The sequence below is a fragment of the Kogia breviceps genome, chromosome 14, assembly GCF_026419965.1.
Source record: "Kogia breviceps isolate mKogBre1 chromosome 14, mKogBre1 haplotype 1, whole genome shotgun sequence".
In the NCBI taxonomy this organism is placed as follows: domain Eukaryota; kingdom Metazoa; phylum Chordata; class Mammalia; order Artiodactyla; family Physeteridae; genus Kogia; species Kogia breviceps.
The window spans coordinates 76,262,390-76,276,561 of NC_081323.1; the positions used below are offsets into that span (position 1 = coordinate 76,262,390).

Consider the following 14,172-nt stretch of genomic DNA (forward strand, 5'->3'; position numbering starts at 1 on the left):
GGATATATTGGGTTTTACATTGAGGCAGGAACAGGGAAAGACCTTGGAACTTGGTTACATGCATAGAGTAGAATGGAAGGGAAGGGTTGGTGAAGAATCCATTCATACATCTGGGAACAAACAGAGCATCCATGTCAAATTGAGAGATGCCTTCTCAGAGAGAAGCCACATGGGCTGGTGGAAAGATGGGGAACAAAAACCAGATCGGCCTGGGTACTAATTGAAGCTCTGCTTCTTACAGTAATTGGGCCAGGTACTTAGCCCTCTGAGACTTACTTTTCTCCCATGGAAACTGGAGATAATGATACCTACCTTGTACAGAGCTTATGAAATTTAAATATAACATATCAGAAGCCAACACAGTGCCTGGTATGTAGATGTGTGCTCAGTGGACAGCCTCTTCATCTGGTGGGTCGGCAGGTCATCTATGTACATAGGATGTTTACTAGTCCACTCCTCATCCAGTATTATAAAAAGAGATTCCATCTGTGCTGACAATAATGAAATGATATCAGCATCCATTCCATTATGGCTTGAAAGCAAAAATGACACATCCATCCCCTTTCAGTAGGATATTCACTTTGAGTGGGATTTTCCCGAAGGACACTGGGAGGCTTGGGATGTCACAGACTCTGTTATAAAAAGATTTTTAGGGAATTCCCTGGCGGTCCAGTGGTTCGGACTCTGGGCTTTCACTGCTGAGGGCGCAGGTTGGATCCCGGGTTGAGAAACTAAGATCCCACAAGCTGCGTAGTGTGGCCAAAAAAAAAAAAAAGAGATTTCTAGCCAGCAACTGCCACACCTACAGCGTCCTGCTGTATCCTTGCTGTGACCTTTCTCAAAACTTGGACAGAAAATATACAGTGTTCTAACCCAGCAAAGCAAGTTTGGGGTCATGAACAAGCTTATAGAAGCCTTTTGGGATTTCTGGTTCTGGTATGATGGATTGAGCCAACACAGGAACTACAGAAATACAAATACAGAAATATGAGATAAAACCTTCTGAGAAAAAAAGCTTAGGGGATTCCCTGACGGTCCAGTGGTTAGGACTCTGCCGAGGGCCTGGGGTGGATCCCTGGTTGGGGAACTAAAATCCCATAAGCCGCACGGCATGGCCAAAAATTAAAAATAAATTAATAGGAGATCTTTTAAAAAAAGAAAGAAGAAAAGCTTAAACACATAGCTGAGCTCAGTAGGAAGAAAGGCGTATCTCCAGGTGTTGATGAAAGGGACCCTAAAACCAGCCCCAGGAATGAAGTGCTGTAGCTGCAGTGGCCCGAGGGGATGTGGCCAGGGAGCTGGCCCCAGAAGTTGGGGTGATAAACTGGAGTGGAGACTCCTCCCAGCCTGAGTCTGTCCTTCCATGAAAGAGAAGGGTGGTGGTGGGGTGCTCTTCGGGAGCACAGAGGGGAGGAGTTTCCTGAATGAGGTGGCATTTAAGCTGGTATCATTCATTCAGTCATCCATTCACCAAATAATTCTTAAGCCCGTGTTATTGTGCCAGGCACTACCCCAACTGCTAGGACTACAAAAGACACAGCCACCGCCCTCATGGGATTTGTAATTGGTAGAGACAGACATTAAGTGAGCAATTACAACACGGAAGCTCTATGTACACATTTTTTAAAATAACAGTTTTTTTTCTTTTCTTTTGTTTTGTGTTTTTGGCTGTGAGGCATGTGGGATCTAAGCTCCCCGACCAGGGGTTGAACACGCACCCCCTGCATTGGAAGGCGAAGTCTTAACCACTGGACTGCCAGGGACGTCCCTAAAAAGTAAGTTTTATTGAGGTGTAATTCACAGACCACAAAATTCACCCTTTTAGAGCGGTTTTAGCATATTCATAGAATTGTGCTTCCACCACCACCGTCTAGATCCAGAATGTTAGATTACCCCAAAAGGAAACCCCATACCCGTTAGCAATCACTCCACATTTTCCATCACCCCAGCTCCTGGCTACCAGTAATCTAGCTTCTCTCTCTAGGGACTTGCCTACTCTAGACATTTCATTTAAAAGGAGTGTTAACGTAAATAAGCTTCAAGGATATATTGCACAACAGGGGGAATATAGCCAATATTTTATAATAACTATAAATGGAGTATAACCTTTGAAAATTGTGAATCACTATGTTGCACACCTGTAACTTATTTAATATTGTACAGCAACTATACTTCAATTAAAAAATAAATTAGAGTAATGACATAATACATAGCCTTTTATGTTTGGGTCTGTCTTCTTTCATTTAGCATAATGTTTTCAAGATTCATCCATGTTATAGCGTATATCAATATTTCATTCCTTTTTTTTTTTTTTTGCCACGCTGTGTGGCTTGCGGTATCTCAGTTCCCCAACCAGGGATTGATCCGGGGCCATGGCAGTGAAAGCCCAGGATCCTAATCACTAGGCCGCCAGGGAACTCCCCATTTCATTCCTTTTTATGACTGAATAATAATACTCCATTGTATGCATATACTACACTTTGTTTATCCATTTATCAGTTGATGGGCATTTTTGACTATTATGAATAATGCTGTGATGAACACTCATGTACAAGTTTTTGTGTGGATGCATGTTTTCAGTTCTCTTGGGAACATAGCCAGGAGTGGAATTGCTGGGCCATAGAGTAACTATGTTTAACATTTTGAGAAATTGCCAACCTGTTTTCTGAGGGGCTGCACCATTTTACATTGCTACCAGCAACGTATGAAGTTTCCATCTATGTACAAGGTTTTTTGTTTGTTTGTTTGTTTTGGCCGCCCTGCGCGGCTTGCGGGATTTCAGTTCCCCCACCAAGGATGGAACCAGGGCCCCCGGCAGTGAAAGCTCAGACTCCTAACCACTGGACCGCCGGGGAATTCCCTATGTACAAATTTTGAAGTTCACATTCTTGGATTGGCACAAAGCGACCTCCCAGAGTTGTGCCCACCAAGCACAGAAGGCCTCAACTGCCTCTTGGCACTACAGAAAGGTTGATGAACTGCTTTGCAGCGCAGAAGAGCTTCTTCTGGACAGAGACAAGGGCTGTTCCCTGTGAACCCCCAACAGTGACAGCCTCCCCCAGCATCCTCCCACAGCAGCTTCCTCCTGCTGGGTCTGCCCACCTACCCCTTCCTGCTTCTGGGAACAGCACTTTCTTGTTTTTATCTTTTTTTTTTTTTTTTTTTTTTTGTGGTACACGGGCCTCTCACTGTTGTGGCCTCTCCCTTTGCGGAGCGCAGGCTCTGGATGCACAGGCTCAGTGGCCATGGCTCACAGGCCCAGCCGCTCCGCAGTATGTGGGATCTTCCCAGACCGGGGCACGAACCCGTGTCTCCTGCATTGGCAGGCGGATTCTCAACCACTGCGCCACCAGGGAAACCCTAACTTTCTTGTTTTTAGGAGAAATGGTTTTGCATAGACTCTCTTGTAGGTCTGGGGGGCGGCTGCCGTCTCCAGCACTCTTTTCTTTTCTAGCTACAGGGCTCATGAGTGACCTGAGTCTGGTCGAGCTGTCTGAATTCTTCATCAGGATTTTTAAAAATGGATTTAAGGGAGGAGAGGCATTCCCTTACTGGCAGGAGAAAACAAAGATGCAAATGGAGGAACTATGGCACCACTTTTCCTTCTATAGGCAAAAAACTGACCTGAGGGAACAAAATTGACATGTAGGTAGGAAGTGGACAGAGAGAGTCTTGAGGGGGTTTGAATCCCTGGCCTAGTGAGCCCGATTAGTACAATAGAAGTGGGAAAGTCTTCAAGGAGAAAGAGATATCTAAAATGTGGGAAAGTAGGAGTTTGAAAGCTCCAAGGTGAAAGTAGTAAAATGTGTATGAGGAATTCAAAGAAGTCTCTTCATTGTTCAGCAAAAAACACCATTAAGAAGGAGAAAGGGCACTTTTTCCGGTAAGCGGCCTGAGGTGACCTCTAAAAATGCTGTGCTATTCACTTGACCCAGAAAACCCCACAAAATCATGCAAATCAGGAAGTTCAGATCTTCGTGTTCACTTTAAGAACATTCGTGAAACTGCCCAGGCCATTAAGGGTATGCGTATCCAAAAAGCCACCAAGTATCTGAAGGATGTCACTTTAAAGAAGCAATGTGTGCCATTCCATCGTTACAATGATGAAGTTGGTAGGTGTGCCCAGGCCAAACAGTGGGGCTGGACGCAGGGTCGGTGACCCAAAAAGAGTGCTGAATTTTTACTGCACATGCTCTAAAATGCAGAGAGTAATGCTGAACTTAAGGGCTTAGATGTAGATTCTCTGGTCACTGAGAACATCCAGCTGAATAAAGCCCCCAAGATGCGGCGTAGAACTTACAGAGTTCACGCTCGGATCAACTCATGCATGAGCTCTTCCTGCCACATTGAGATGATCCTTACTAAAAAAAACCAGACTGCTCCTAAGCCAGAAGAGGACGTTGCACAGAAGAAAAGGATATCCCAGAAGAAACAGAAACTTATGGCCCAGGAATAAATGCTGCAAAAAAATAAAAGTTAAAAAAAAAAAAGGGGGGGGGGAAACAGCAAGCCAAAGTATAGGAGAAGGTGGGACTTCCCTGGGGACCAGTGGGAAGACTGCGCTCCCAGTGCAGGGGGCCCAGGTTTGATCCCTGGTTGGGGAACTAGATCCTGCATGCATGCCGCAACTAAGAGTTCGCATACTGCAAGTAAAGAGTCCGCATGCTGCAACTAAGTCTGCATGCCGCAATGAAGATCCTGCCTGCCACAGCTAGGACCCGGCGCAGCCTAAATAAATAAATAATTTAAAAAAAAAAAAAAGCATAAAAGATATCTGCAATACACATACTGACAAAGATTTGTATCCAGAATATATAAAGACTTTCTTTCTACAAACCAATAAGAAAAAGACGACCCATTTTTTAAAGTGCTAAAAAGGCTTAAATAGGCACTTCACGAAAGAGAACATCTAAGTAGTCAAAAAGCATATGAAAGGAGCTCAAATTCGTTGGTCTTCAGGGAAAGGCAATTTTAAAACCACCACGATCCCTCTAGAGAGCCACCAAATTTTCTAAAACGGAAAGCACTGACCTTGCCAAGGATTGGTGAGGATGTGGGGTACCCAGAACTCTCATACTTTGCTAATGGGAGCTTAAATTGGTACAACCCCTGTTTGGTAGTGTGGTGGCCCTGGTGGTACACCAGTCAGTCTCCCTTCAAGAGAGTCTGCTGCAAAGAGGCTAGCTGGCCAGTAGCCTCCAGTGGCTGCCTACACCTTTTTTTTTTTTTTTTTTTTTTTTTTGCGGTATGCGGGCCTCTCACTGTTGTGGCCTCTCCCGTTGCGGAACGCAGGCTCAGCGGCCATGGCTCACGGGCCCAGCCGCTCCGCGGCATGTGGGATCTTCCCGGACCGGGGCACAAACCCGTATCCCCTGCATCCGCAGGCGGACTCTCAACCCCTGCGCCACCAGGGAAGCCCCTGGCTACACCTTTGGATCGATCACAACATTCATGCTGAGGCCATGCTCTCCCCAGGCTGCTCCCAGCCCATGACTGTGCCTGGCAGGGCTACTAGATAGGGGGTACTCCTGCCTGCTCCCTGTCAGCCTGGCTGAGACTGCAGAGCTTTCATAGTGGTCAGACCTGCTTTGTGATCTGGAGGTTCTCCATGCCTGTTCTTGTTCCCTGTCTCCGTTATCCTTCACAGGAATTGCCCCCTGTCAGTCTCTTACACATCTGATTTCACTATGGCATCTCCTCCTTGGAGGACCTAAATTGACTGAGGCAGTATAACTAATACTGTCTGACTCTAATTCCGCCCCTGGATGTATTCCCAATACACATGACTGCATACAGCCACCAAAAGACATTTACAGAATGTTCACAGCAGCTTTATTCAAAATAGCTAACAACTGGCCAAATGTTCATCAACAGTGGACAGACTGGATAAATAAAATGTGGTTAGTTATATAGTGGACTATTATACAGCTGTGTACAATAACATAGATATAACCCTCACAGACATAATGATGAGTAAAAGAAGCCAGATAATCAATAGATTTTATCAAGTCAGTGAAGGAATCCAGAAGGAGGGGGCTACAGGAGAATGAGTCCACTCAGAAGTATGAAAACCACCAGAGAGTTAGAGAGTCGATCTTTTTGAGGACAGTGTTAGGCAGGCTTTAAGATGATCCCAATGAGGGCTTCCATGGTGGTGCAGTCGTTAAGAATCCACCTGCCAATGCAGGGGACACACGATCCCTGGTCCAGGAAGATCCCACATGCCACGGAGCAACTAAGCCTGTGTGCCACAACTACTGAGCCTGTGCTCTGGAGCCCACAAGCCACAACTACTGAAGCCCGTGCCCTCTAGGGCCCGTGTGCCGCAATTACTGAGCCCGCATGCTGCAACTATTGAAGCCCACGTGCCTAGAACCCGTGCTCCACAACAAGAGAAGCCAATGCAATAAGCCCGAGCCCTGCAACGAAGAGTAGCCCCTCGCCATAACTAGGAATGAAGACCCAACGGAACCATTAAAAAAAATTATTTTAAAAAAAAGATGATCCCAGTGATTCCCCTTCTGGTATTCATGCCTTTGTGTAATCCCCTCCCTTTCAGTGTAGACTGGACCTAGGGACTAGCTTCTGTTTCTCCTCCAGTTTGGTTTTTTTTTTTTTTTTTTCGGTACGCGGACCTGTCACTGTTGTGGCCTCTCTCATTGTGGAACACAGGCTCCGGATGCGCAGGCTCAGCGGCCATGGCTCATGGGCCCAGCTGCTCCGCGGCACGTGGGATCTTCCCGGACCGGGGCACGAACCCGTGTACCCTGCATCAGCAGGCGGACTCTCAACCACTGCGCCACCAGGGAAGCCCTCTCCTCCAGTTTTATTGAGATATAATTGACATATAACATTGTGAAAGTTTAAGATGTACAACATGATTCGATATACATATGTAGTGAAATAATTACCACAATAAGATCAGTTAACACATCCATCACTTCACATAATTACCATTTTTTATTTTTGGCCTCGAGGGAGGGAATGAGAACATGTAAGATTTAGCAACTCTCTTAGCAACTTTCACATATACAATATTGTTAACTATAGATACCATAGTGTACATTAGATCTCCAGAATTTATTTATCTTATAATTGGAAGTTTGTGCCCTTTGACCAACATCTCTCCGTTTCCCCCACCTGCCAGCCCCTGCCAACCACCAAACAATTCTGTTTCTATGATTTCAGCTTTTTTAGATTCCACGTGTGAGATTGTATAGTACGCTTGACCCTTGAACAACACACGCTTGAACTGCACAGGTCCACGTATTGGTGGATTTTTTTCAATACACACAGAGGACAGTAATACATGATCCTTGGTTGAATCTGTGGCTGTGAAACCTCGGATATGGAGGGCTGCCTGTACAGTTATATTTGGATTTTCAACTGCACAGGGGGGCTGGTGCCCCTAACTCCTGCCTTGTTCAAGGGTCAACTGTATTTGTCTTTCTCTGTCTGATTTATTTCTGTTATCATAATGCCCTCAAGGTTTGTCCTTGTTGTCTCAAATGGTAGGATTTCCTTCTTTTTTGTGGCTGAATAATATTCCATTGTGGGTACATACCACATTTCCTTTATCCATTCACCCATCCATGGACACTTAGGTTGTGGACTAGCTTCTAAGTAACAGAATATGTAAAAGTGATGGGCTATTTCTTCTGAGATTAGGTTACAAAAAAGTCTGTGACTTCCATTTCCCTCACTCTCTCTTATCCCTTGCTTTAAGGGAAGGTAGCAGCTTCTTATGGAGAGGTACAAGTGGCCAGGAACCGATGGATCCAGCCAACAGCTGAAGAGGACGTGAGGCCTGCCAACTGCCCTGTGAGTGAGCTTGAAAGAGGATTATCCAGACTTGAGATGCCTGCAGCCCCAGCCAACATCTTGATTGCATCCTTGTGAGAGACCCTGATCCAGAGGACCCAGCTAAATAACACCCAGATTCCTGACCCACAGAAACTATGAGAAAATAAAAGATTTTTGTTGTTGTTGTTTTAAGCTGCAAGTTTGGGATAATTTGTTACCCAACAATACATAACTAATAGGACATCAATTATTCAAAATCACTACATAAAACTGAAATTTCTTGGCCAGAGGCAACCAGGAAAAATCTAGCAATCTCCAAGAACAGTGTGTTTCTTCTTAGAGACGGTGAGAATAACATACATGTATTTTTCTTTTAGTTTTGGCCACCAGGAAGCTCAGAGCCAAATTTATGGCTCAGTTTTAATAATTATGTGATACTCTATGGCCTGCTTGTCTGTGTTCTTTTTTAAAAAATTAATTAATTTTTCGCTGCATCAGGTCTTACTTGCAGCACGCAGGATCTTTTGCTGCGGAGGGTGGGCTCTTTGCTTTATTGCAGTGCATGCGCGGCTTCTCTCTAGTTGTGGCATGCGGGCTTCTCTGGTTGTGGTGTGTGGGCTCCAGAACACTTGGGCTCTGTAGTTGAGGAGCGTGGGCTCAGTAGTTGTGGTGAGCGGGCTTAGTTGCCCCACTGCATGTGGGATCTTAGTTCCCCCACTGGGGATGAACCAAAGTCCCCTGCATTGCAAGAAGGATTCTTTTTTTGCAAGACGGATTCTTTTTTTTTTTTTTAATTGGTCTGAGCCATTAAGGCATTTTATTCATTCATTCATTCATTCTTGGCTGCGTTGGGTCTTCGTTTTTGAGCGTGGGCTTTCTCTAGTTGCCGTGAGTGGAGGCTTCTCTTCGTTGCGGTGCGCAGACTTCTCACTGCTGTGGCTTCCCTTGTTGTGGAGCACCGGCTCTAGGCATGCAGGCTTCAGTAGTTGTGGCTCGAGTGCTCTAGAGCACAGGCTCAATAGTTGTGGCACATGGGCTTAGTTGCTCCGCTGCATGTGGGATCTTCCCGGACTAGGGATCGAACCCGTGTTCCCTGTAGTGGCAGGCGGATTCTTAACTACTGTGCCACCAGCAAAGTCCCTTGTCTGTGTTCTTACTCCTGGTCTTTTATTTATTTATTTATTTATTTATTATAAATTTATTTATTTTTATTTTTTGCTGTGTTGGGTCTTCATTGCTACGTGCGGGCTTTCTCTAGTTGCGGCGGGCTACTCTTTGTTGCGGTGTGCGGGCTTCTCATTGGGGTGGCTTCTCTTGTGGAGCATGGGCTCTAGGCATGCAGGCTTCAGTAGTTGTGGCTCGCGGGTTCTAGAGCGCAGAGTCAGTAGTTGTGGCGGACGAGCTTAGTCGCTCTGCAACATGTGGGATCTTCGCGGACCAGGGCTCGAACCCATGTCCCCTGCATTGGCAGGAGGATTTCCAACAACTGCGCCACCAGGGAAGCCCCTGGTCTTTTATTTTGATTTGTCTTTTTCTTCGTCCTGATTTTTTAGTTCATTTTTATACTTTACTATATTACACGATATGTTAAGCCATCTCAAATTCAGCTTACAGGGAAGCAAGACATTCAGAAGTAATGTTTTAAAAATAGTTAAGTGGGCTTCCCTGGTGGCGCAGTGGTTGAGGGTCCGCCTGCCGGTGCGGGGGACACGGGTTCGTGCCCCTGTCCGGGCGGGTCCCACGTGCCGCGGAGCGGCTGGGCCCGTGAGCCATGGCCGCCGGGCTTGCGCGTCCAGGGCCTGTGCTCCGTAGCGGGAGAGGCCGCAGCCGTGAGAGGCCCGCGTACCAAAAAAAAAAAAAAGTTAAGTTTGCACTTGTTGAACACAAAGTGCGTGGAGGTGGTGATGGGGAAGATCAGGTAATGTAAACGTGGCTCTGGAGCTTGGCTCTGGAGCTCTGGGAAATGGCCAAGGCTAATTTGGATTGGGTCAGAAAATATCAAGTGATAATGACAAAAAAAAAAGGCAGAAAGTATGGCAATTGATTACCACCCGCAGCAGGTGGGGCCAAGGGCTTATCCAGTCACACACGGTGGTATCTTTGAAATTTATTCCTTTCACCGGGTACCCTAGGGCCCGCCCCGCGCCACCCCTCCCCTTCCCTCCCCTCCCAGAGCCCCGCCCTTCCCTTCCCCTGGCCCCGCCCCTCCTTCGGCCCCGCCCGCTGCGCGCGCCGTACTGCCTCTGGCTCCACCCCCCGGCCGGCCTCCCGGCCGGTTGCGCACTCCGTCCCCCACTCCGCGCCCGCGCGCGCCTTCCCCGCCCCGCCAGGATCTCTCCTTTTGGGGCGGTTGGGCCGCGCGCCTGTGGGGGCGGGGCCCGGAGGAGGCGGTCGAGCCAATGGGGCGCGGCGGCGGCGGTGGCGGTGGCGGCGGCGGCGGAGGCGGTAACGGTAGCGGCGGCGGCTGGGTCGGGCCCCGACGGGCGGCGGCGGCTGAGGTGGAGGCGGAGGGAGGCGGCGGCGGCGGCGAAGGAGGCGGCGGCGGCGGAGGGGGGAAGATGGCGGCGCCCGTCCTGCTGAGAGTGTCGGTGCCGCGTTGGGAGCGGGTGGCCCGGTATGCAGTGTGCGCCGCCGGGATCCTGCTCTCCATCTACGCCTACCACGTGGAGCGGGAGAAGGAGCGGGACCCCGAGCACCGGGCCCTCTGCGACCTGGGGCCCTGGGTGAAGTGCTCTGCCGCCCTTGCCTCCAGGTAGCCCGGCTAGGGGGAGCGGGCCGGGAGCGGCCGAGCGGGGCGAGGGCGTAGGCTGGGGGTGGGGAGCGCGCGGCGGGAGCTCGGGCCTGGGGGGCGGCGGGGATCGGGCCGCGAAGGGACCGACGGCGCCGGGAGCCTGGCCGGGAGCCTCGGCCGGGGCCGGGGGGCGGCGGCCGGGGTGGGGCGGCCCGAGTGCAGGCCGCCGAGGCTGAGGTGGCGGGGCCGCGAGACCGGCAAGGAGGGATGAGGTGGCAGAGTGCAGCCGCGAGGCCGGAGCGGACCGGGGGCAGTTGGGCAGGCTGGGGCCGGGCTCGGAGGGAGCAAGCGAGGTTCGCGGAGGGTGGGTCCCGGCCGCTTGACAGATTTCGTGGTTCTCACCCGGGGAGGCGAGTCGGGGGTGTGGGAGTCTGCCCGAGGGAGCCGTGAGGTCAGTGTCCACCCCTCGTCTGGGGTCGCTGTTGCTGCCTAAGTCTGTACGGCCGGCGTGGGCTCGGGGTTTGCATTTCCCACTGTCTTCCCGGTGCTAGGACAGGTGTTTCCGTGGTCAGGCCTCTTTGTACTCTGTAGCGCTAATGAGAATTTGCAGACTTCTTGAGACAGTGACATTTGCGGGCAAACAAGAATTTGACCCTACTCTGGAAGGAGATACCTGCACTTAACATATCTGATTTCTTGGATTCCCCCTCGTATATTTCAGTTTGTCCGCGATGGGGGAATGGCCTGAGTTTGGATCTGGTCTAAGCATAATTTGAGTAAAATACGAGTATGTCATGTGTAATGATGATGTTTGGGGCATTAGGGTGCCTTTTAAACGTTGTTGGTTTCTATAATGGAATACCCACCGAAGCATACAATTACACGCATTGCTAAACTGGAGGGATTGGTTTGTTTTACTGTTACTTTCAGGTTTTTAAAAATATTGTCGTCGATTTATCTGTTACACTTTATTTTCTGCATTAGATTTTTCTGGGCAAGTTACTTTGAAAAAAAGGAATTTATATCTTAAAAGTGGCTGCTCTTTTTTTTAAATTGAGGGTTCATTTTTTAAAAGTAGAAACAGTGAAAGAAATTATTTCACAATTGATAGGTTATAATTTTAATAGAGACATACTATGCCTAATATTTTGAGTTTGTTAACAGTAGTCACATTTGAGCAGTTTCTTCCTCTCATATTGATCTGTAAATTATTAGGTAGACAGTAATGTATAGCTCACAAGTTTATTTTGACCTACATATTGGTGATTACATGAACGACCTAGCACTGGAGTTAGTCTTGTTACTATTTACAAATTTCAGGCTGCTGATCTTTTCCACTTAGACAGCCTTCTTGATGAAACACGTACTCTTTCTCATTTGCCCTGAAACCAAAATCCTGTAGCTTTTTAGTGGGAAAATAGTCATCATTTTTGCTACATTAGACATAATGTGTTTAAAATGCAGATACCAGTTAACAGTTAAAATATGTCAATGTGACAGAACCTCACATTTGTTGTTGGGTATTTTGAACCAAGTTAATAGACCTAACAGACTCTCAGATATCCTTTGAGAACCAGAGTGTATTTTATACAAACATTTTTGTATTATTTTCACTATCCATTGGAAAGGACTTTTATACTTAAAGTACCTTGCACCCAAAGTTAGCTAACTAACTATATAATGAAAAGACTAAGCAGCAGTATATTTCAGGTATTTGAAAAAAGGAATAAAAATTACTTTTGGTATTAGATTAATATGGAATTTAAGCAGAATTATTACCAATTTTAGCTTTTGGAAACACTGTAGTCTGTCATAAATTTAACTAGACCTTTTAACATTTGGATTTGGAAAGAGTGCTTTATGTTATCCAGACTGCATGTTTAAGTTCTTAAAACTGGCTTTCCTTTAAAAAAGAGTGTTTTTGAACCATGTAATAAGTATAGATTATAAATATTTTCAGTTATGTATCCTGCAAGGTCCAGATTTTTGTGCTCTGATTTCTGTTTAATAAAGTACCATAAGATAATATAAATAACATCAAGTGAGATTATATATAAAGTATATGTGTAAGACTGAAAATATCTGGATCTCTTTATAGTTTTAAATGTGAATTTAATATGTTGTGACTGACACTAATGTTTAATTGTGTAGCTGTGTACATAGAATATTTTAAATTTGATGCTCACTAAAAAGGAAGATAGGTAAGAAATAAGACATGCTAATAAGAGGAATAAATAGCTTATTTGCTGTGTACACAATAAAATTCAAGAAATTTAGACAGTTTGACCAACCTGTTTATAAACTGCTTGCAAAACCATATATATCAATACATATATACATTATATATATATAAACTATATATTGTATATAAATGATGGAGGTAAAGAAATGTGGAAATTAAAGTGGCTTGAGTCTAATTTATAGATCAGTTTTCTTTTGGAAGTAGGTAGACTAAACATAATTAAAAGTTTTTATTTTGTCAAAGTGAAAAAGGCTTTAAATAAAAGCAGATTATTGGACACCTCAAGTAGTAGTTCTTTTTATTTGACTTACGTATTGATTGCCAGTTAGCAGTAGTAGTAAAAAATGTGACTATTTTATTTATTAAAAAATTTTTATTATTATTATTTTTTATTATTTTTGGCCATGCCACAGGGGCATGTGAGATCTTAGTTTCCTGACCAGGGATCGAACCCGCGCCCTCTGCATTGGAAGGGTGGAGTCTTAACCACTGGACCACCAGGGAAGTCCCAAAGTGTGACTTTTAGGAACAGAAAGTTTGAGCCCAGGTTTGAGTAGAATTAAAGATAAAGGATGAGAACAATTAACCAGTGAAATCCTGAGGAAAGTTCTCTGCCAGAATCCAGCGTTAACTCATGTGATTTTGGATTGCTGAAACTCACTTTATTCTCATTTCTTAATCCTTATGAGTTCTAATCCAAATAAAGTAGAGATTAATGAGAGAATCTTGAGAGCTATGTGTGTGTGTGTGTGTGTGTGTGTGTGTGTGTGTGTGTGTGTGTAAGTCCTCTGTTATTTTGGGAGGCATCATTGTCTAAGGAAGTAGTTCCCAGATTTTTGGATTTCAAAAGAAGTATTTCCCCCCCAAATTGGGAGGCTGCAATAGAGTTGCCAGTTCTGCTGGCTATAGTCAATAAAAACAGCAACAGTAACCCATACCACTATCTACTGTCACTGTCATTTCATTGTAAGTAAGGATATTTTAACTCAAATAGTTAGAAAGAACTGAATCTCTTAGCTTTATTGAAAACTTTCTTCTTATTTTTCCTCATTTTTATTTAAATTACTAAAAACTTTGTTGCAAGTCTGCACCAGCCTGCCTGCTAATCCCTGTCCAGTGCACTAAGTTCAGATCCAGAGGTTCGGGGTGGACTCCTAGCTCGTCCACTTGTTAGACTGTGGCCTCGAGCTAGTCACTCATCTTCATGGAGCTAAGGTTGCTTCTCGGTTAAATGGGGTTATTAAAACCTACTTTGCCAGATGAATGGGTAGGATTAAAGACGATACATGGAATAAATAAATGGATGATACTTGAAATAAAATATGTACTCCATTAGTTACAGCTGTTATTGACTGGAGGTGGTATGATTATTTTTTTGCAATGTCTGATCATAAAC

General features: G+C 45.8%; 1 protein-coding gene across 1 annotated transcript in view; it reads left to right on the forward strand.

Annotated features, from left to right (window-relative positions):
- Positions 1–10,303: 10,303 nt before the first annotated feature.
- Positions 10,304–14,172, forward strand: part of VKORC1L1 (vitamin K epoxide reductase complex subunit 1 like 1) — a 62,220-nt gene continuing 58,351 nt past the window's right edge. The window contains exon 1 of the mRNA XM_059036714.2: positions 10,304–10,555. Coding sequence (XP_058892697.1) covers positions 10,362–10,555 — 194 coding nt within the window. The 5' untranslated portion in view covers positions 10,304–10,361. The remainder of the gene's footprint in view (positions 10,556–14,172) is intronic.